The sequence below is a fragment of the Belonocnema kinseyi genome, chromosome 9, assembly GCF_010883055.1.
Source record: "Belonocnema kinseyi isolate 2016_QV_RU_SX_M_011 chromosome 9, B_treatae_v1, whole genome shotgun sequence".
Lineage (NCBI taxonomy): Eukaryota > Metazoa > Arthropoda > Insecta > Hymenoptera > Cynipidae > Belonocnema > Belonocnema kinseyi.
In genome coordinates, this window is record NC_046665.1 from 65,450,894 (window position 1) to 65,473,988 (window position 23,095).

Here is a 23,095-nt window from a genome sequence, read left to right on the forward strand (position 1 = left end):
TGTTATCCTTGCCTGACTTATTTTTCGATAATATGAAAAAAGCGGGTCCATTGACCATTTGGTGTGCATGTACGCATGCGTGAACAGCTAAGACGGGCAAAGACGGGGCCAGATGTCGTGCGGCGATCGACTTTGGGACCACCGGTTCCATTCATGGGTCCGAGAGCTGAGCCACCTTGCCGATACTTGATCGAGAATCAGGGCAGACTACTCAGTCTCCTAGATTGTGGAAATTTGATACCAAGTTCGTGCCCAATGCTATGTACCATGTACCATCAGAACGACAAGGCGGGTACCTACATCAGGTCTCCGCCTCTGCCTACTTCGAATTTATAACAATCAAGGCTTCAAACCTTGCAATCATTATTCAATTCAACGATCGAGACATCAATTCCTCGATTCATCAATGGGCCATTTAATCACCGGAGGGAATTTCGCTTCAACGATTTTTCTGTTTTCTTTAATTCTCGGAATAAAAAGAGTTTCCGAGTTCAGAGAATATCATTTTATTCTTGGTAATGTCGATTTAATTTGGTTTTTTATTATTTAGACGTCTTTCGAAATTCTTCAGATCTGCTTCGACTTCTTCGTAAGACTGATCGACCATATCGGATAAAATTAAACTTTCGTCTCTGGAATTTAATAAGTTTAGAGATAATTTTCTTACCTTCAGAAATAATTGAAGCGGGGAAAGCTAAACGGTGCTAAGTCCAATCGACCTAATTTTAAAGGTGAAGTAGGGTGGTCTAAAAATGCCCTCACCTAATTTGATCGAACGCACAAAAAAATCAATACGTTTTTGTTAACAAAGAAGATATTTGCACCACAAAATAGTTCACTTTTAATTTAAATTTTAATTATATTCTCTACATATAATTCTAGAAAGTCTGCTTGACACTTATTAAATGTAAAACTGCATAAAAGCTCGAATGGTCCCCGATTTTTTGGAACCCTTTTCCAGGGGCGCAAAAAATATCAAACATTGTAGTAAAAAAATACTTAAAATCAGTTTCTGACATTTCCAAGGTCCCCAATTTAAAATCGGGGGTTAGAGTGATTAGGGGGAGGAGGTGGGTACGACAAATGTTTCCCCACTCACGCCGAGCCCCTTTTTCAGGGGCTAAAGGTCACATCCCTCCTCCAACTCAAGCCGAATCCCTTCTCTAGGAAATAAAAAAAAAACACGTCCTAATTAAAAATACGTAAAATCAGTGGGTTTAAACAAAATAAGATATTTATCCCAATTTTTTGCACCTCCCCGCCACAATGTAACAACTCGTAACAAAATGTTTTGCACCCCCACCCACTTAACATGCCTGTATTATGTAATTTTTTCACATATTTTAAGCGATATCTTTTTAAATACAATAAAATAAATAAATCGACTCTGTTATTTTTACCGTTCACAATTGAAGAATTTTCAATTACAGTTCTATCAAATTGAATAAATTTCATTTTAAACCCGTAAAATTGAATTTTAAAAAAACATTCAGAATCGCATAATTTTCTAACATAAATATTTAAAATGAAGATTTTTTTATTATAAACCTTCAAAATTGAACAATTCCAAAGAAAACATTCAAAATTGCATACGGTTAAAATAAAAATCTTAAAAATTAAAGTTTTTAATTTTGACATTTTGCAATTAAAGATTGCAAATTTTTTGTTATACAAAACTCTTGACACTAGAAACTCTTGACTTTTGATCTTCAAAATTATCCAAATTTAAGAATTAGGATTTATACATCCTTAAAATTAAAGAATCTTTATTGTAAAACTTAAAAATTGACGAATTCTCCACTGTAAATCTTCAGAATTGAACTACATTTTTTTCTAAATTTAAAAAATGCCTAATTTTGAACTATAAACCTTCCAAATTAACACATCTTGAATTGTAAGTCGTAGAAATAGACGAATTTTAAATTGCGAATCGATAAAATTAAAGAATTATCCATTGTCAATTTTCAAAACTAAACTAATGAAAAAAGCGTTCCGAATTGTATACCTCTCAATTATAAATCATGAAAATTAGATCATTTTCGATTCACTATTTTCAAAAATAAAAAATTGTAAATTTTAAGAATTGAACTACTCCAAAAAATATTCGTTCGAATTATTATTATGAATTTTAATTTACACATTTTAAAAATTGATGAGTTTTCAATTATAAATCTTTAAAATTGAATTATTCCAATGACTAAAAAACACATTCAAAAGCACGTTTTTCTAAATTATACACATTAAGAATGGCAGAATCTACAATTCAATATCTTTATGATAGAACCATTTTAAAAAGATCTTAGAAATTTCATCATTTTAACCTATAAGCATACAAAATCAAACATGTTGGCAATTGTAGGAAAACTCCAATACACAGAATGCTGGGATTCCTGAATATTTATCATTTAAGAAGATATATAATCCCAAATTAACTTTAATCTATAATTATTATTATATTTCATAAATATTTCATCAAACGTGCGGAATTTTTTTATGGATTATTTTAGTAAATAGTGCTATTTACTATAATCATATTTTATTTCGAAGAAAAATTTAGAAGATGGAAATTATTTAATCAAGGTTTTAGATAGTTTTACTTCCCGTGCAGAAATTCCAATTTGGATGTGATCGGGGCCAGATCGGGCAGAATTTGGCCCAAATCTGGTTATCTAGATGGGGCCAGACTCGAAATGAAACGCGATGCCCGATCAGGGCCCAAGCGCTGCTCCCAGAGATAACCATACCTGGCCCCGATCGGGCCCATATTAATTTATTTTTCTTATTCTTAATTAAAAGGGATTCTTAAATAAAATAATTTTAAAATCGAATATATCACCTCCTTAACTGAAATTTGAGAATATAAATATCAGGTTATCTAACAGATCGATTTTTCGAGCAAAAGGAAAAAGTCAAACGACGCAACATAATAGCCAGCATTTGTGTATGATAAACAATTTAATTATTTTGCAATATATTTTTGGTTTTAATTTCTAAATTGAAGTTGATTTCAATTTCTATATTGAACGTAATTTTGGAAAGTATCAAATCACCTAAAAATACGTGGAAATAAATATGTTTATGACGTCATTGTTGATGACTTTTCTTATAAATAAATAACCTCATTTCGAGGTTAGATTTCATCTTAACATTCTTAATAAATTTACTTATTATAGTCTTCAACACGTAATTCAGGAATATTTTGAAGTATACTATACCTACGCATTCGTCTTGTGCTCACTTTTGGCATTTTTCCCCACTTATTTTGTCACTTTTCCAAAAAATAATGGAAATATTTTTGACGCTTGACATGTTACGTTCAAACTTGGGCGATTTGGAGTCAACCCACTTTAGTCCGCAAAATTAATGGAGCGCCATCTACTGGCAAATTTGGCTGTTAAGTCGGGGTCCAGGCGAGGCCAAATTTGACAACCACAAAATTGTGTGCCTGATCTGGCCCAAATTCCTGTCTGATCTGTCGAAAAATGTAGAAAAATAGATGACTAAATCTAAGGGCGAATTTTGTAAATAGTGCAAAGCCCGATTAACTTAGAAAATTTTGAATAATTTATGGGGGGGTAGCAGCAATTTCAAGTATCATAAAAAAGACTTTGTACTCATAACTATTTTTTCTATAGATTTTTTATTGTAATTACTAAGTCATGTTTTACTATAATAATTTATACAAAATTATTGTTGGTACATGAATTTTATATAGGATTTATTTTTTAACAATATTTTAAACTTTTTCTGGAATAATAAATAAAAATAGTATAGAAACTCTTAAAAAATAATCTGAAAAATTTCCCAAAATTTTCCAATACCCACTCTACATTTCCCCTAACTCGCCCCCCTCATTGGTTCTACTGCCCCACCCCACATCTCACTACTCCCTTTCCCTTCATTTCTCACAATTTCCTACCCATCATTTCCCTACTTCTCCTCCACTCACTTCCTTACTACCTTTACCCCCCCTACTTCACCTACTCTACTTTCCCCTAATTTCTATTCCATAATTTCATTTCAGTTACCCTCCTTTCATAAATAAGTACGACGGACAAACGGAAACCCAACCGAAAGTATAAGGATTTTTACCAGGGATTAGGAAACCCTGAATTGACGTCGCGCCGCAGGTAGGTGTATCAGGAGCTGCGCGGGATCTGCGGCTATCACTCAGGCGAGTACTCAGACGTGAACAAACAAAAGCAGAGCTGGCTATAATGAGTTAGTTCCCACCAAGTGGGTGATTCGCCATGCAAATGCACTGAATCAGTTTTGTGTGGGACGGCAGAAGATGAAACACTGGCGTCACTAGCGCCACGCCCTACATTTGAATGTCAGCTGATAAGAAACATGCGAGATTTAGTATTTTTCTCAGTTTTTGTAATATTTTGAACATTTGTTGATATTTTAAAAACGTTGAACTTGAATTAAGCTAAGATTAACTGTTTCTGGAATTTAAAAAATATCGAAGATTGCAAAATAGACCTTAAAAACACTGGAAATCTCTTTTTAAGGATTTTAATATTCAAGCAGAGTAAAATGGTGAAATATAAAGAATACGTCTTCAAAGTTTAAAGCAAATAAACTGAAAGTTCTAAAATGTTAATATAAATAATAGTTTTTTCTATGTTAGTTACTTGAATGATTCTAATGTATAATACATTATAATAAAAATACACAAGATTAAAAATGATAAGGATAAAAATATGGAGATAGGAATTAAATATGGACTAAAGACATCGATGTATAGATCCGAACTGTCGAGCACGGTACGGCTCAACCCATTCAAATGAAGTAAAAAGTGTTTTTCTCTGTTCAAAAAAAAAAATGAGGTTGGACAATTAGTGTGTGATCGCTTTTTAAAGGATCGGATAATTTGAAAAAAGGAAGTCTTAGTTCATGATTGAACGGTTATGGTGGTAAATATTACGATTTGTTTACACCAATGCCCTTTAACCTAAAATAACCGAATAGCTCTGACGGTTTCATGTATACATTGATTTTTGAATTTTGAGATATTCTTGTTGTTGCTGAACTTTTAGATTATTTTCATACTATGATGATAAGCTGACGTTGGCGTTGACCTCAAGGTTATTTCAAGGTCAACTGTACAGCTGCAAGGCCTCCATTCAGATCCTCGTCCAAAACCCTGAAACTTTTGTCTGAAACATTTCTCATGAAAACGCATATTTTCTCTGATAGGGGGGGGGGAGTCCCGACACTGTTTGATGACACGGTATATTTATCCGTAAATGAATAAAATACGCCAAAAAGGCGATAGATTCAGTGGCGTAACTTCCCTACCGCGAAACCCCGCATTGCGGGGGGGGGGGCCGCCTGGAAGGGGTCCCTTACGGCCAGTGGTGAAATTATATTTTATTTGCAATTTTATACATTCTTGTACATTTTTAAATAATTATTTATTTGAATTATAGAAATTCGAAAGAATATATTAACCATTTTTTAATCATTTGAACATTTCTTTTAAATTTAGCATGGATTGCTTACGAATAAAAATTGTTTAAACATTGACACGACGTTTTTAACCAAATTTGCTACTCGAAATCATTCAATACTATGTTTAATTAAGAATTTTCCACCGAATAGTTTTTAATAGATTTCAGTATAATTCAACGGATTTCAACAATTTTCAATTTTAAAAGAATACTTAAAATGATTTTAAAACATGACAAATGATTTTCAAAATGACAAGAAGCAAATCTCGAAGATTTGAAGACAATTTTAGGGGTTTAAATTTTTCCTAAAATTGTGTATCCTCTTCTTAGATAAACATTTTTTTTTAAATTGTCTAGATTCTTTTTTTAAATATCCTATAATTTTAAAAAATGTGGTGAAGTTTGAATTTATAATGATGTGCACAATGCTTTTCCAATATACTAAACGAAGTAAATGTTTTATCAAAATTACTTCAAGCAGAAAATATAGATTTAAGTCGTGCACTTAAAATCTAAAACATTACAAGGAAACATTCGAAAAAGTACAGACTTGCGTATGGAAGTGTAACGAAAAGGCTACACAAGATTTTCAAAACTGGGATATTGAACCAGGCTTTATAGAAAAACGTAAATCAAAGCGTAAAAAGCATTTTAATATTAGTGAAGAACTTAAGAAAATCAAGGTCTTTAATCACACCTTAAGGTATCTAAGGTCTAATTAGACATTGTGAATACATAGTTTACAGAAAAATTGCAGATTCTATATCATGAGGATTTCACAAAAGAATTCCCTTTGCAAGTCATCAACTTTATCCCATTTTTAAATAGTAACGGGCTCAATGAGACGTCAACAGTAAAAGATGTTTTTCGCACTTTACTCAGTAAATACAGTTTCATGGAAAGTGATTTTTCAAAAGTAATCCCTTAAGAATTTATTAAACTCAGCATGCTACAGTATAGCAACTTGCGAAAGGACGTTCAGCAAATTAAAAATTATAAAATCCTATTTACTGAATAGAATGCATTAAAGCCGATTCTTAAATCTATCTCTATTGACAATCGAACTTGATGATTTTAAATAATAGGATATCAAAATTGTTGTTTATATACCAGAACTATGTATAAGTTATAATATAAATTGTCTGAAACGAAATATAATTTGTAATATATTATAAAAAGAACTGTGTGAGATATTTTTTTTCTAAATGTATTTCAGCTACACTTATACGCTGTTTGCTTTTTAATTTTATAAGAGGGGCCTCCTGAACATTTCTGCGGTGGGGCCTACATGGTTGTAGTTACGCCACTGGATAGATTTATGACATTCACAAGTTTTTACATGCAAAATAATAACAGACAACGGGCCGACCGGGCGTCGCAGAGGTGGGCGCCAATGTTTCAAGACTCGCGCCTCTAATGCAGAAGCGAAAATCGTGTCACCCCCCTGGTTCCCACCCACCGTCAGTCCAAAAATCGGCGCTATAGAAGAGTTTCATAGTATGTTAATACATTTATATACTAAATTTCAGATGTGAAAATGCGAGAAAGTATAATTTTTTTAAACTCAATTTTGGCTAAAAAGGACTCAGGAACGTTTAGCTTTCCCTGCTTCAATTTGTTTCAGTGAGAGGAAAAAAAATTGTTTTAATTAAGTTTCATATTACTCTTTTCTGGAAGCTTCAAAATCTGTTTGTTTACATGTGGAAAGAGCAAATTTATCCAAGCCAAGGGCTTGAAATAATCGCAGCTCATCGTACCAAAATCTCTTATTTTTTGCAGAAGCACAATTTGATAAATTTTCTAAGTTTTCAACATTTTCTCCTATTGGTGAGCTGTAATCTGACTTGTCATCTTTGTCTGATAACTTCGGACCTTTATCAAACAGATTATTCTATTTAATTAACTGTCTTAAGTAAGAATTAATTAGTAGAATTTTAAACTTTCCAGAAAAAAACGATTAAATGATTGTTTTAGTAAATCAGTTTATTTTAAGAAAGTGGACACAACAATCATCTTTTAAATTGAAATTACGCGTTTGAATCGGATCTTAATATTTGAATTTGAAATTGTATACGGTTATAATTATTGTTAATTAAATTTAATTCACTTAGATGTTTAGTGTGAAGAAGTTTTAATTAATCGAAGACTGAAGATAAAATAAAACAATAATATAATCATTTTTATAAAACTGTAGCGTCTTAAAATTAGAAAATGATAGTAGACAGAATTTAATTATTAGAAATATAAACATACTTTTTACATTTTTCTCTACTTCATAAGGTTGTAGTTCATTTTGAGAATCAATCAATTTCCAAAACTCTCTGACCTTTCTGGCTTCACTATCACTGGTTGTTTTCGAAAATGTAAGTTCTATACACACTTTATTTTTTTGACTCATTTTTCACCGATTGGGTTAAAAATCGTACAAGAAATATAAATTAATAATTCCAATTTTTTATTTTACTTCGTCTGAACTCTCAGCACAGTGAACGGGTCTTTCTAGTTCAAGATTAAGCCACTTTTGAATGATGGCAGCAGTTTCTGAACATAATTATCGAAATCTAACTAAGTCCACTTTTTAAATAAATTTTAAAAAATCTCAACGAATATTATTATAAATTGCCTGGGTAAGATAACATTTACCTACATTAACAAATCTAATTTAAAATAAAAACATATTTGAAATTTTGGGTTAAAAAGTATTTAAAAATCGTCTTTATAATCTGTATATAAATAAAAAAACTATTTTTAAAATTATTATAGGGGAGCCGTACAAAAACCATATCACGCGATTTTGTTGACTTTGTTCTCCCCTCCCCTTCTTCGTCACAGACCACATACCCCCCCCCCGGTTGAGTCATAATTTTTGCTTTGGTTTCATTTGAAAAACGCCTAAAATATAAATAAAAAACAAAAAATAATAGTTAAATTTTCAAGCCAAACAAAAACCGATTTTTAATCGCAACGGACGAATTTTCTATCCAGGAAGACGAATTATCAACAAAAAAGTTCAACTTTCGATTAAAAATACGACATTTTAACAATGTAGTTGAATTTTCAACAAAATAGTTAATTTTTCAACCCTAAAATATGAATTTTCAATAAATCAGTTTTAATTTCATGCAAACAGTTGAATTTTCTATTAAAATAATTGATTCTTCAACACAACAACTTTCAATCAATTAGTGGAATTTTAAATCAACAAGATTAATGCTCTACATTTTAAATGAAATATGAATTTTTAACCGAAGAGTTAATTTCCAACAAAATGTTTGACGTGTTTACTAAAAAATAGTCTTTAGCCCCCAAAAAAATATTAAACAAATCAGTTGATAAATTGAATCGGAATTCTAAATTTTCAAAAAACTTCATTTGTAACCAAATAATTCGATCCTAAAATAAAAATCCTTAAATAACAACCTAAAAGTTAAATTTTAATCAAATAGTTGAATTTTCTAACAAATAATAGAATCTTCAACCAAAAAAGATAAATTTGCAAGAAATCAGTTGCATTTTTAAAACCGGAATCTGAATTTACAAAAAAAATTGTCAACCAAATAGTTCAGCTTTAATTTAAAATCCCTTAATTATCAACTAAAAACGAAATGGTTAAATTTGCAATCAAAAAAATTGATTAAAAAACAGACTTTCAACAAAACAGTTACAATTTCAATCAATCAAGAAGATTAATGTTCTACCAAAAAAAGACCGATTTTTAACAAAATATTTGAATCTTCAAGCAATAAGTCTCAACTCGCCACAAAAACTGCCCCCTCCACAATGTAGTGTGACGTAGTTTTTTCACGCAACCTAACCTTTTTGCAATTTTTATAAAATAGATAAAATAGAAAATGTATGGAAAATTCCACAAATAATTAAATTAAAAATAGATTACTTCTTACTGGCAAATGAATTTATATATGCAAATATTTTCTGAAGTTTTATCAATAATAATAAAAACGATAAAAAGTCATAAAAATAAGAAAATAAGGTTTAGAAATTATCTGAACGTCATAAATTAAATTTAAAAAATCTTGAGTACTTGCTTTACAATAGAATTTATAATGATTTGATTATCAAATACTTTCATATTACTTCAAAATAAAAAACTTCACTTTGCAAATAAATGAAAATAAATTGTTCAAACCCATAGAAATAAGAATATTAGGTCAGGAAATAATATGAACTTTAAAATTGAAATTGGAAACTCTTACTTATTTGCTTTACGGTGAAACTTATAATGATTGAATTCGCAAATACGAGATTATTTTCATATTACTCTAATAAAAAACTCCTCTTCAGAAATCAACAAGCATAAACTGAAACTGAAACGACTGAAGCAGAAGCTGAAACTGATCAAATCAAAACCCGTGACCAAAACAAAACACTGCTGAACTAGTCAAAATAGCATCTATCGACCATTTAATAATTAATAAAACCCCTAAGAAGACAACGATCAAAAATAAAACAACAGATATAAATCTAATTCAAGAATGAACCTAAATTTTATAGATTCTAAAACTTTAATTTAAAGAATATAATCAACAATATACATTATTATGATATTTAACTAACCTCAAAGGTAACTGCCCATGCGCGAGCGTATTGTTCAAAGCGCGAATTTCAAAACTTATATAACATTTATGCAACTCAACAACATATTCTTGTCGCCACTAGATTCGAGATTTACGAAAAAGGTTATTTTCCCTTCCCTTCTACAATAAAATGAATCGCAACTATTTTTTTTTTCATACCGAAGACGACCAGTTATAAGCATTCTAAAAACAAAAGGTTGGTAAAACTGTGAGTGTAAAGTATGACAAGATGGCTGCCACGTACATCCGATCTGAAGAGTGTCTGGATCGTGATATTTGACGCTAAACAGTAACAGCGGGTTGTTTTTTAATTCCGAATTGTGATAAGAGTGATTAAGTGTCTGTAATCCATGTGGACCACTTGCTGCGCGTTCGATGAAAGTTTTTATTCTGGCGGCCGGTCGCGGCACGCATTGAACCATGTTCAGCAAAAAACTTCACGTAGACGTCAAAAAGTCAACGCACAAGATCCAGGACGTTAAAAAAGACAGTGCCACGAGATTCAAGCATCTAAAAATCGTTTTGGGTAAGACAGAGCTCTCTAGAAATGTCATTTTTTCATTTGTTGTCGAAAGACTTTGTTATCTTTCAATCTGTCATCCGCAGTTCCTCTAACCTTAAGAACATGGACAAGGGGGTTCCGGGGTAGGGAAAAAAATGTTCTCTTGAGCGTTTACTTCCCACGTAATCACAAACCTGAATCTCTGAGAAATGAGAATCTACCAAGCATGCGGAATTCCTGAGTCATTTTTTGCTTATGCGAAAATTTTATATCTCAATTGTTTCAGAAGATGTCAATGTTTACTTCCGTCATTTTATGATTTCTCTGCATTTTTTTGTATTTGTTGCACATGACAGGTCTGACAAGGTTAAGAAATTTGCAATAAATATTTATATTTGTTAGCAATTGAACGAAAATTTGTCAATTAACGATTTTTATCGAGCCTGAGATAAAATGCTAATTTTTAAAAAATATGTTTATTTTATCCTTCGAAACTTATATTGTTAATCTCAAATGACCTTATTTCCTCGTTTCCTTTGACTTAAGTAAGTTCGAGATGTAAATTCTGCTTGAAAATACTTCATTTTTTGTTAAAGTAATACACTTTTAAGTATTCCGTAATGTTGAATGTTTCTGATTCCCTTTAATTCTCAAATCCTCCATTTTTAAATGCCTTTCATTTTCAATTGAAAATCGCCTGTACAGGCTGGACAATAACCTGGAATTCTTGGGGAATTTGTATATACCTACAGAAACCTGGAAATGTCAGGGATTTTTTTTTAATTTGCAGTTTTTCGAGCGTGCTCAATTTTTTAAAAGATTGTAGTATAAAATTAAGTTTTTTTATTTTAAAGTAGTAACTGTAGTAAAACTGGATTTATACTGATTTGTTTTAATTATTATTTAATTCCATGGACTTAATTCTGTTTGTAGTATTACTAATCTATTTAGTCATTCGATGGTGATAATGAATACAATTAAGAATATACTGTAATTATATGACAAAACTTCCTACTGTAAACTTATTCGCAGCAAACTAGGATAATTTTCAACTAAAACAGATTACTTTTCAACTAAAGAAACATGAAATTTCTACGAAAAGAGATGAATTTATAAACCAAAACGATGAATTTTCAGCAAGAGTTGAATTCTTAACCCGAAAGAAATACCTGTAAAAACTTGGAATTGTCAGGGAATTTATTTGCTGATACTCTGCTTTAGGTAAATTTAAAATAAATTAATAAATATTTCTTTCTTGGAAATTTGTCCTTTTCACTTTAAACATTTTTTTAAAATAGAAATCGCCTCTTTTTTTAGTTAAAGATCACAACTGTTTAGTTGAAAACTAATACTTTTTGGTTGAATTTAAAAAAAAATAATTTGTTTTTAAATCGTCTTTTTGGTTAAAAATGCAACTGTTTGATCGAAAATTAATCTTTATTGGTAGTGGATTCAACTATTTTGTTGAAAATTCTTCTTTTTAATTAAAGTATTTCTCATGTAAAATAAAAATATTTTTTAACTGAAATATATACTATAACATTATTTTTTTAAATTCACTTTTTTACAATTGATTTTTTAAACTAATAATGTAACTTTTCCAGTTGAAGATTCATTATTTTAGTTGAAAATTCATCTCTTAAGTTGAAAATTGAACTTTTTGGTTCTAAATTTCTGTCTTTTTTCCTTACAAATTTAACTGTTTTGCAGAAAATTCGTCTTTTGGCTTAAGGGTTAAACAGTTTGGTTGACCTTTTTTTTGGCTAAAAAGTCTTTATTCGTTGAAATTTCTTTTTCTTTCTGTTCTTGGAAAACTTATCATTTTAGTTAAAAATTTATTTCTTCTGCTCAAAATTTGTTTTTTTTTATTGTTGGAAAATAATTTTTGTACAACATTTTATTTTTCCATTTTTGTTTGGAAATTTATCTGTTTTAGTTGAAAATTATACTATTCGAACGTTTGAAAATTCATGTACTTTCTTGAATATTTGTTTTTGTTAGAGAATTAATTCCCTTCGTTGAAAATTCGTCTTCTTGGTTTTAAAATTCATCTCTTTTGGTCGAAATTTTCATCTTTTTTGATTGAAATATCAATTATTACATTTTTATATGAAAATTGATCTTTGTAGGTTGAAAATTAAACTATAAATTCATTCTTTTTAAATGAAAAGTATAATAAGTTTGAAATTTTTAAATTAAAACTTGAAATGATTTTATTCTGTTTGTAAGAGATTCATGTTAAAAATCTTACAAAATTAAAAGTCTGTTCTTTGAATATTAATGGGCAGGGAAAATAAAAAATTGGTCAGGAAAAAATGAGGGATTTTTGACAATATAGTTTTGCGGCTATTCTGATACAATATTCTTGTTAGTACTTTATTTGCCTTGTATTTCTATTTCTGTTTCCTTTTTGTTGCAGTTACTTCCCCCTGATATTTTAGTTTTAGTTTTAAATTTTATTATTTGGTTAAAAATTCAACAATTTTGTTTAGTCATAATTTTTGTATTAAAAATTGACTGTTTTATTGAAAATTTTGTTTTTGGGTTAAAAATCCAACTATTTTAGCAGAACATTAATTTTTTGTTGAATATTCATATTTCGGTTTTAACCTTTGAAATAAAACATATTTCTTTAATTCGTCCTTTTGGTTTAAAAATTAATCTTATTTGAGAAAAATCTGATCTTTTTTAGTTAAAAATAATAGCTGTTTGCTCGAAAATTAATCTGGTTTGGCTGCGGTTTTAACTATTTTGTTTAAAATTTCGTATATTTTGGTTACACCTGTTACAAAATTATTAAAAAATTCGTCTTTTTGGTAGAAAATTAATACTTGCTCGTCGAAAATTGAACCGTTTCGTATAAAATTCTTCTTTTTTTTTAAACATTTTTGTTATTGTTAAAAGTTAACTACTTTATTGGAAATTATCTTCTTTTACTGAAAATTTAACTTTCCCATCTGTAGTTAAAAATCTGTCTTTTTATTTAAAAATTAATCTGTTTGTTTCAAAATGAATGCCTTTCGTTTAAAAATCCACTCTTTGGAGAATTCTAATGTTTTTGGTTGAAGTTTAATATTTTTCGTTTGAAAATTCATCTGTTTGTTTATTAATTGTTTTTCGCAGGTAGAAAATTCCAGTATTTGGTTAAAAATTGAACTATTTTGTTGAAAATGTAAGTATTTGATTAAAAAGTCATCTATTTTGGTCGAAAATTCAACTATGTTTGAAAATTCATCTTTGGAGGTTGAAAATTCATCAGTTTGGTTCAAAATTAAACTATTTTATTAAAAATTAACAATTTTGTTAAAAAGTCATCGTTTTTAAATTTAACAATTTAAGTTTGAAAATTTTGTATTCCCCTTATAAAAGATTCTTTGTTAAAAATGTTTCAGAATTAAAGTTCTGGCCTTTAAATATTAATGATTAACCAAAATGAAAACTTGGTCAGGGAAAAGTTAATGAATTTGGAAAATTAATTTTTTTCGGCCTCCATGTATTTGCTAAATCTAATAATTTTAGATGATGGTTACTTTAAATATTGTCTAAGTTTTAAGTATTTCTATATCGTACAAATTGAATTGTTATTTGCCATTTGATAATAGAAGGATTGTAATCCTTTTAAAGAGTAAATGCTAATTTGGTCAATTATTAATATTAAGATGTTTAGTCAGTGACTCTTTTATTTTATTTTTAGAGTCACTAGAGCAATTAAATTTAAATTGCACACTTTTTAATTTTGAGCGATTTCAATAACAAAATTATTTTTTAAGTTTAAAACAGAAAAAATGGTAAAGGTTTCAAAAAATTATTTAACTTTGTAGATTTAGCAGGTTAAAATGATTTAACGGATCTTATTTTTTCTGGCTTTTTTTATATCGCCTGAATGGATTTCCAACGATCTAAGTATATCCAATTTTGTTAAATAAATTCTTTAATGGACAGAAATAATTAAAATAAATTCCTAAAATTGCATTCGCTAAAAAACATGGTTCGTATAATATTACAAGAATATCTAATCACCAGACCATACGAGTGTCCGGAGTTGTTTTTAACCTCCATCTGCAACTAATATTACGCCATTTAATTTTAATGCATTCGCATCTGTTTTTGATTTCACATAATATCAAAAAGTTTCATCTCGGAATAATATATTTAGAACAAAATAACCATGAATGCAAATCATTAGAACTATTATACGAAATAAAAGTTGCGAATAAATATTTATTCTGTTAGGTTTTTTTTTTGCTTTTAAGGTTATATAACTATAATCTTCAACCAAATAGTTGAATTTTCAAACAAAATAGACATTTAAATCCAAAAAGTTTTTTTATTAATCTTAATCAGTTTAATTCATCCAAAAATGGAAAAACCAAAAAATTATTTTCACTCTAGAAATAAAAACATTTTAGGCAAATTATAATTTGAAGGAAAAAAAACAATACAAAAATTTCGAATAAATATCTCTTTTTTAATTTTCTTTGCTTATTCACTTTAAGGTTATATCAATATAATTTTCCCAGGTTTCTCGAGAAAATTGAAAAAGATTTTTGAAAATTTCAGGTATGTCGAATAAGTATCTAGAAAATTTAAATCTTTCAAGATTTTACCAAATTGTAGGATAAATTTAAAATACTTTAAAAGTTATTTACGATTTTTGGGCGCATGGAAGTTTTTAAAAATATTTTACAAATTTTCTAAAATTTTTCAAAGTTTTTAAATATTTTCAATCTCTTTAAAACTTTTAAAATTACTAAATAACTTTTAAACTGACTCGAATCATTTCCTGAAATTATATTAAAGAATTTTTCCTGAAGTTTTCAAAAATTTTTCAGAATTAAAAAATTACCATAAAATCTTCTAGATTGTTTATTGACAATTTCGAAAATCTTTTGAAATAATTTGTCAATATTCTCTTAAAATAAATTTTGTAAAAAAAAAATCATACCACTTTACAGAAATCGAAAGAAAATTTTTATATTTTGATGAAACTTTCAAAATTCTTAAAAAACTTCTAATTTTTTTTCAAAATCTTCAAAAATCTACATTATGTTACGCATTTTTAAAAATCTTTTTAATTTTAAAATTATTTTTGTATCTTTTCAAAAGGTTAAAATATCTCTTAAGCTCACTCGATTTTTTTCTAAAATTTTATGATCTTGCAAAGTTGTAGAATTTTGCTTTTAAATCTTTCCAAAATTTCAGGAAATCATTCGAAATGCCTTAAAATATTTAAAAATATTTTCTTAAAATTAATTAAAATTTTCTCTGGAATCTTAAAAAAAATGGCGTTATTTAAAAATTGTCAAAAATCATTAAAAAGCTTTCAAATTATTTTGGAATCTGTTCAAAACTTCTATAACTTGGAAATATTTGTTGAAATAATTGAAAGCTTACCTACAATTTTTTAATTTTTGCACAAATTAAAAAAAAATTACCGCTTCTATTTTGACATTATTTTTAAATCTTCTAAGCAAAATGTTAAGCACAGAATTATTATTCTCCAATGTAAAAAAAATTGTAACTACAATTTTTCTCCTATTAACTATGCTTAGAAATATACAAAAATAAATTTTATTCAATAAAATTACAAACTAATAATTATAATTTTAATTTAACTAAAATTTAGTATAGGTTTTAATAAGTTTAATTTTAGAATAATAGAAAGTTATATATTGAATCTCTTTGATAATTTTATGATTTAATTTTTTCAGAGAATGTGGACACAGATGAAGCGAAAGGGTTCTTTGAAGGAAACTTCAGCCATATTTACTTCATTCTCTACGACTGTTTCGTGTCAGCAGAAGCAAATCTACGTCAACGTGGTATGACAAAAATGAAAAATTCTCTTGTGAAATAATTGTATAATAATTTTTGTAAATACTGATTCTACTAGCTTGCTATTCTAACTCAGTTCACATTTCTTCGCCCTTCTTTAACAATTTGTGACTGGTTAATTAAATTAATACCCGTATAATAAAAATACATTTGGTATTAATTAAGAAACCGGTGATGGGAAGTTACTAGTTTCATTTAATTAAGGACTGTTATTAGTTTCTTTTTTCTGTCAACGAAGTTACTTTTGTAAATAAGCAAGGAATTAGTAACTAGTTACATTTTTTAGTAACAATCATTATAAAAATCGTTACTTTTTTAGTTTCTTTCAGGCCTCGGACTCACGAAAATATCGCCACTATTTGAATCTTTTTTTAAGCAGCGATACCATTTTGTATTTCCAAAAAAGTGAGACTGAAGTAACTATTATTTAATCAAAGACGAATTTTCATCCAAGCAAGATTTTTCAGTCAATAAAAAAGAAAAATATCAAAAACGTTCAATTTTCAAGCCAAAATCATAAGCTTCAAACAAAACAGTTAAATGTTCAACCAAATAGCTAAATTTTTTAACAAAAAGACGAATTTTTAACAAATTAAATACATTTTTAATTAAATAGTTTGAAAAGGGGAATTTTCAACCAAACAATTTTGTACCAAACAGTTTAATTTTATGCCAAATTCATGAATTTTTTAACCAAAAAGACGAATTTTCTATACAGAAGTTGAATTTTTAACCCGAGGATATGAATTAGAAACAATAAAGTTTATTGACAACCGATCAGGTGAATTATCAGGTAAAAAAATTTTCTTTTGCCAAAAAGTAAATGAAGTTTTCAACTAAAATTATGAATTTTTAAACAAAATGCATACCAGACCTTCTTGCAACTACGTCAGTAGAGAATCGGTTGCTGCTGATACCCTTTGTGGAAAATATAATGCAGCCGTTTGTCCAGAATGTATAGAGAAATTTCACATTCATGGATAAATATATGTAATTTCAATCGCTTTATAAAATTAACAGTATTTTTTGCATAATTGTTTATTGTAACTTGACAATGTTTATTTGTATTATTGTTCTATTACAGTTCATAAAACTTGTAATTTTCATAAAATATACTGTATGTTTGTATTAAAAAATTTGGAGAATTATATACGAAAATATGTACACTAAACGATATATGCCTATATATTTTATGTGTTTAGGACAAAAGAATAATAGAGCCATGGAATTTCATTATTTTATTTTAGCAGTTCATGGTACAGGTTAAAAGGCAAAAAATGTAATAAGTGATATTTCAACAAAAAAAGGTTTAATTAAAGATAAAAAAATCGAATTAAACTAATAAAAGCCAATTTTCAACAAAATACACACATTTTCCAGCAAATAGTTAAATTACCTACCGAATTGTGGAATTTTAAAGTCAAAACTACGAATTTTCTTAAAAACAGTTGAATTTTCAACAAATAATTTAAATTTAAATCAAAACAGAATAATGTTTAACTAGACACTTCCATCTTTAGCCAAAGAATGTGAAATTTCTAAAGAAAGAGATGAATTTTTTAACTAAAGTGATGAACGTTCAACAAAATAGTTGAATTTACAATAAAAAAGTTTTTTATTAGTCAAGAAAGGAAAATATTTTAAATAAAATTGTTGAATTTTCAACAAACAACTTTTTAACAAAATTATTGAATTTTAAACAAAATAATTCAATTTTGAACGAAATAATACAATTTTAAGAGCGGCTTGCAAGCCTAAGCGCGCCTGGGGCGCGCGACTGTTGGTTCTCGTGTTTCGGGCTCGATGATGTATTTATCTCGCGCTTCGCGCTCGGTTTTTGTATTTTTTCTATATTCATTATTAAAAATAGATTATATATTATTACTTATTATTTATTATATCAAAACTCAAAACATACACTACTGTAATTTTTGATTGTGAAATCTCTTTTATTAAAGCTCTTTCTGTTTTAGCGAACACATTCTTATTACGTATTTCGCGCTTCGCACTCGATTTTGTCCAAACTGTTAACGTATTCAGAAATTGCAAAATAAAGTACAAATTGTGTTTACCATGATTACTTTAATATTTGTTCCTTATTTTGCATTAAATTTTAGTATCGTTTGTATACAAGTTAAATTTTTTTATTTTTAATGTTCTTTTTCACAAATAAAACAAAAATTACTTGTCCTATAAAAAATTAATTTATGACAAATTTGTAGATCTTTTGTAGGTGCACAATTTTTGTCGATTTATCTCTTTTCGTATCTTGCTTTATTTTCCCACAAAATGGAGTTATTGCTTTGTCATTAGTTTCTTTGCGATCAAAATTTGAATTTTAGATTTTTTCAACAAAATTCAAAAAGTTCATAAGATAATCTTGTAGGGCTTTGTTGTCTATAAATATCAACTTTCGTTTGGTTTTCTGAATTTTTAAAATGCTATAACTTTGGTAATTCTTATTTTATAAAAAAAAGTCACAGGGATAAATATTATTCAATATTATTATATAAATAATATTGAAAAAAGTTTATCGAAAATTTTGAAAATGCTCTAACTTTTTGAATTTTTATCCACAAGATTTTTTCGGGCTCATGGAGCCTCAAAACGTCGACATTTGATGAAATCCGCGAAAGTCAGTTTTCACATAAAATTGATATCTTCTCATTATGGATGAGAATGTAAAAATGAATTCTTAACTGAAAATTTAATAGTAGACTTTTAAACCGAAAAGAATGAACTTTCAACCAAAAATACTTCGACTTTCTTATTGAGAAAGATTGTGATGTCTGCGATAAATAAATAGGAATTTTGATCATTTATAGACTAAAAAATCAAATTTTAAATAAACATTAAAGTTCATTTTTAATACTTGAAAAATGTTATGAAACTGTTATTTTTTTAGATTAAAATAATTTTGGAGAATTCAAATTCGTTGAGGAAAGTGTAAAAACTCCAAAATATTCAATTGATTTTAGTAAAATTGTAGTGAATTTAGAAGAATTTAAATAAATTCTAAAATGATCCACATGTACACCTGGTCTAAAGGAAATAGCCGCAGTATCATTGACTTTGTTGTTGCGGATGAAATACTAAGAGAGTTAGTCAAAGATACAAGGGTATGGGGGGGGGGGCTGAATGCAATACTAATCATTACCTTCTGATCTCAAAAATTAACTTAGGTCGGGGATGGAGAAAAAAGGGAACCAAGAAAACAAAACAAACGCGAATCAAAATTGAGAACCTACAGAAACCGGATGTGCGAATAGATTTCCAAAATAAGATAATCGAAAGTGTAGATAGAGCAACATGGGAGGACCGTATAAAAAACAAAGATATAGAGGGCGCCTGGAGAATGTTACGGGATATCCTTGTTAGATGTTGTACGATCGAAGTGTGTGGTACCGCAGTTGTAGGAAGAATGTCTGGTGATGCGTGGTGGAATGATGAAATTCAGGCTGCCTAAAAAGCAGTAGATGTAGAAATAGATGTAGAATTAGATGTAGAAGTAATAGATATAGAAATGATTATAAACACGAAAAGAGGATACTCAAACGATTAGTTAAGGAACGTAAAGATACCATTAGAGAAGAAGAAGAGATGAACATACAAAACGACTTTGAAGGAAGCAAGAAACTGCTTTATAAAAAAATGAAAGGAAACAAAAGTACAGAATATGTCAACATAAGAAATAGTAAGGGGGAAATGGTAAATGATGCAGACGGAATACTAGAGGCTTTCAGAGACTATTTTAAGAGACAATTCGGAGATGAAGCTATAGGACACCACAACTGCGATGTTGAAAACGATGCGATAGAAAACTCAATTGAGAAAGTCTGTGTCACTGAGGTTAGGGATATAATTAAGAATTTAAAAGACGGTAAAGCTGCCGGGGTAGACGGTATTAATGCTGAAATGCTTAAACACGGTGGCGAGTGCATACCACATAGACTGTGCGAATTGATAAATTTATGTTTCGAGATGGGAGACATTCCAGATGATTGGAAATAAAGCGATTATCGTACCAATATACAAGAGAAAGGGAGATAAAAGCGACTGCAATAATTACAGAGGGATTAGCTTATTAAGTACGATAAGTAAAATATACTCAAAGATACTTATCCGTAGGGTAATGAAAATAACAGAAGCAAAGATTTAGGAAGTCCAAAGTGGGCTTATGCCAGAAAGGTCATGCACGGATTAAATATTTAGCTTAAGGCAAATAACAGAAAAAAGTTTCAGAGTAGAAAAAAAAGTTTTCTGTGCATTTGTTGACCTATAAAAAGCTTTTGACAAGGTAGATAAAAGTAAACTTTGGGAAGTCCTGAAAGAGTATGGAGTCAATGGATGGCTCCTACAAGCTATAAAAAACAATATATACAGGTAGCAAAGCGAGTGTAAGAGTGAATGGGAAATTGTGTGACTGTTTCAATATTATTCAAGGAGCTAGGCAAGAATGCGTTATGTCTTCATGGTTATTTATATTATTTACGGACAAGTGTTTAAGAATGGCTCTCTTCGACGAAGAGGGTATGGATCTCGAAACAGTAAGGGTACGTGGGTTAGCGTTCGCAGAAGATAAGGTTGTTATGGCAGAGTCTATCGAAGACATACAAAGAATGTTGAATAAACTAAATGCAAGCATGAAGAGCATGTGCCTCAAAATTAACGCAAATAAATCAAAAACTATGGTGTTCGAAGGAAAGAGTGAGAAAACACTATGCAATATTTTATTAAATGAGGAGAGAATTGAACAAGTTGATAAGTTCCTATACCTTGGTAGCTTATTTACTAGGGACGGGAAGATGGATGAGGAATTAGGTAGACGCATAAACAAAGGTAAGAAGGTTATTGGTAAAGTAGGTCCCCTTATCAGAAGTAAAAATATATCAAATAAAGCTAAAATGGCAATACATAATTCTATATTTGTACCGATTGTACTATACGGTGGCGAGACATGGACTTATCAAGAAAAAGATAAGAGTAAAATTAACGCAATTGACATAAGATCCATGCGCATAATACCACCTTGATCAAAAAGTTCCCGGAATTTATTTTTTAAATTAAAAATATAAGTTGATTCTTGGATATTGATGTGGTCCCCTTCAAAGTAATTCCCATCGACTGCCTCGCACTTATGCCAACGCTTGATCCAGCTCTCAAAACATTTTTGATACTCAATTTTCGGTGTGCCTATCAGTGCCGTTTTCGATTTTTGTATTATCTCCGATCGGCTGCTAAAACGCGTTTCTCGTAGTGGTTTTTTCAGTCGATCGAACAAAAAAAAGTCACAGGGAGCTAAATCTGACAAATTTGATGGCTGCGGAATTGTATTGGTTGAGTTTTTGGTAAGAAACTCACGGATAATGATGGCATTATGCGACGGTGCATTGTCATGGTGCATTGCAAAAATCGAAATTCGCAAAAAAAACAGATACACTAAAAATTGCGTTACATTTACAAATGTCAAGCTAGAAAGCTGAAATTCGCAGGGAATATTGTTAAAAGGTGTGACAACCTACAGAAACAATAAAAATGTGAATCGGACAGCAGGGGGTGCCACACGGTGATGATTCCGGGAACTTTTTGATCAAGGTGGTGGTATGCGGGAAAACTCTGATGGACAAAGTCAGTAACGAGATAATTCTAAAAGAATGTGGTGCAGAAGAGATGCTAGTAGACATATGGGAAAGAAACCGGTTAAGATGGTTCGGACATGTTGAGAGAATGCCAAATGAACGACTAACGAAACAAGTATATCAAGGTAAAGTAAATGATAGCGTGCTCAGAGGTAGACCGCGGAAAGAATGGTTAGAACGTGTAAATGAGACCCTAGTTAGAAGAGACATAAGAAGTCACAGAAACACGAGAGTCTACATGAAAAAATGCATGGACATAAAAGAAGCTAGAGAAGTATGCCAGGACAGGGAAGTATGGCGGCAAATAGTTAATAAAGAGAGTGTCAGTAGAGTGAATGACGCCTGAAACAGAAGACCTTGGCCACTAATGTACCCAAGTGGGGAACCTTACATAAGGGGCATTATTCCTCAACTGCCCCAACTCAAAAAGTCATGTTTTTCGATTGTCTCTAAATTCTGGGAATATGTTCGCCTACCCAACAGTAGTTAATCCACAAACTTATAGACTAGGATTACCAACCCTCCCCAAGTGAGGGGGGGGGGGTTGAATTTTCAACCCCAATGCCTGCAGGGGTAGTTTCAAACGCCTGTAACTTCCTTTCTAATTACGCGATTAAAAATTTTTATGAGGGTTTTGGAAAGTGCTTTTTACACGCTTTCATCCTATTTTATTATTTATAACAAAAAAAATTTTTAAACAATTTTTTCAATAAATCAATTGTTTATTTAACTTTTTTCGCAATTTAGGCATCTACGATTTTTTTTTAATAGTCTCAAAATGAAAGTTTGACTTTTTTACTATGAAAAATGTCTAATAAGAAAATGGAAAAATTGAAATTCATTGAGTTACAGAGCCGGTTGTAGAGCGAGTCCTCGCGCTCGCACTCGGGCGTTATGTGGCAGCATACCGCGGAACTGTTTTCAAGTATGCCTTTTTTTTGTATTACTCACATTGATCCAAAATTGCATGAAGTCATCGGGAAAAACTATTCAGTAATGTTAACCAGTAAGTTTGAAGAAGTTAAAAAATTTTAAAGTTATTATGAAAAAATATTAAGTAAAAAGCAC

The 23,095-nt window shown here is 29.6% G+C and overlaps 2 protein-coding genes across 2 annotated transcripts in view; one reads left to right on the forward strand and one right to left on the reverse strand.

The window, feature by feature from the left end:
• Positions 1 to 526: 526 nt before the first annotated feature.
• On the reverse strand, positions 527 to 9,786 carry LOC117180573. Its single transcript, XM_033373068.1, has 4 exons — positions 9,671 to 9,786; positions 7,710 to 7,997; positions 7,121 to 7,328; positions 527 to 632 (listed from the first exon to the last, which is right to left on the reverse strand). Exons 2-4 carry the CDS (start codon positions 7,852 to 7,854, stop codon positions 527 to 529), a joined length of 459 nt encoding a protein of 152 aa, XP_033228959.1. The 5' UTR covers positions 7,855 to 7,997; positions 9,671 to 9,786.
• Positions 9,787 to 10,286: 500 nt separating this feature from the next.
• Positions 10,287 to 23,095, forward strand: part of LOC117180574 (probable Rho GTPase-activating protein CG5521) — a 91,950-nt gene continuing 79,141 nt past the window's right edge. Inside the window, exons 1-2 of the mRNA XM_033373069.1 lie at positions 10,287 to 10,577; positions 16,265 to 16,375. Coding sequence (XP_033228960.1) covers positions 10,472 to 10,577; positions 16,265 to 16,375 — 217 coding nt within the window. The 5' untranslated portion in view covers positions 10,287 to 10,471. The remainder of the gene's footprint in view (positions 10,578 to 16,264; positions 16,376 to 23,095) is intronic.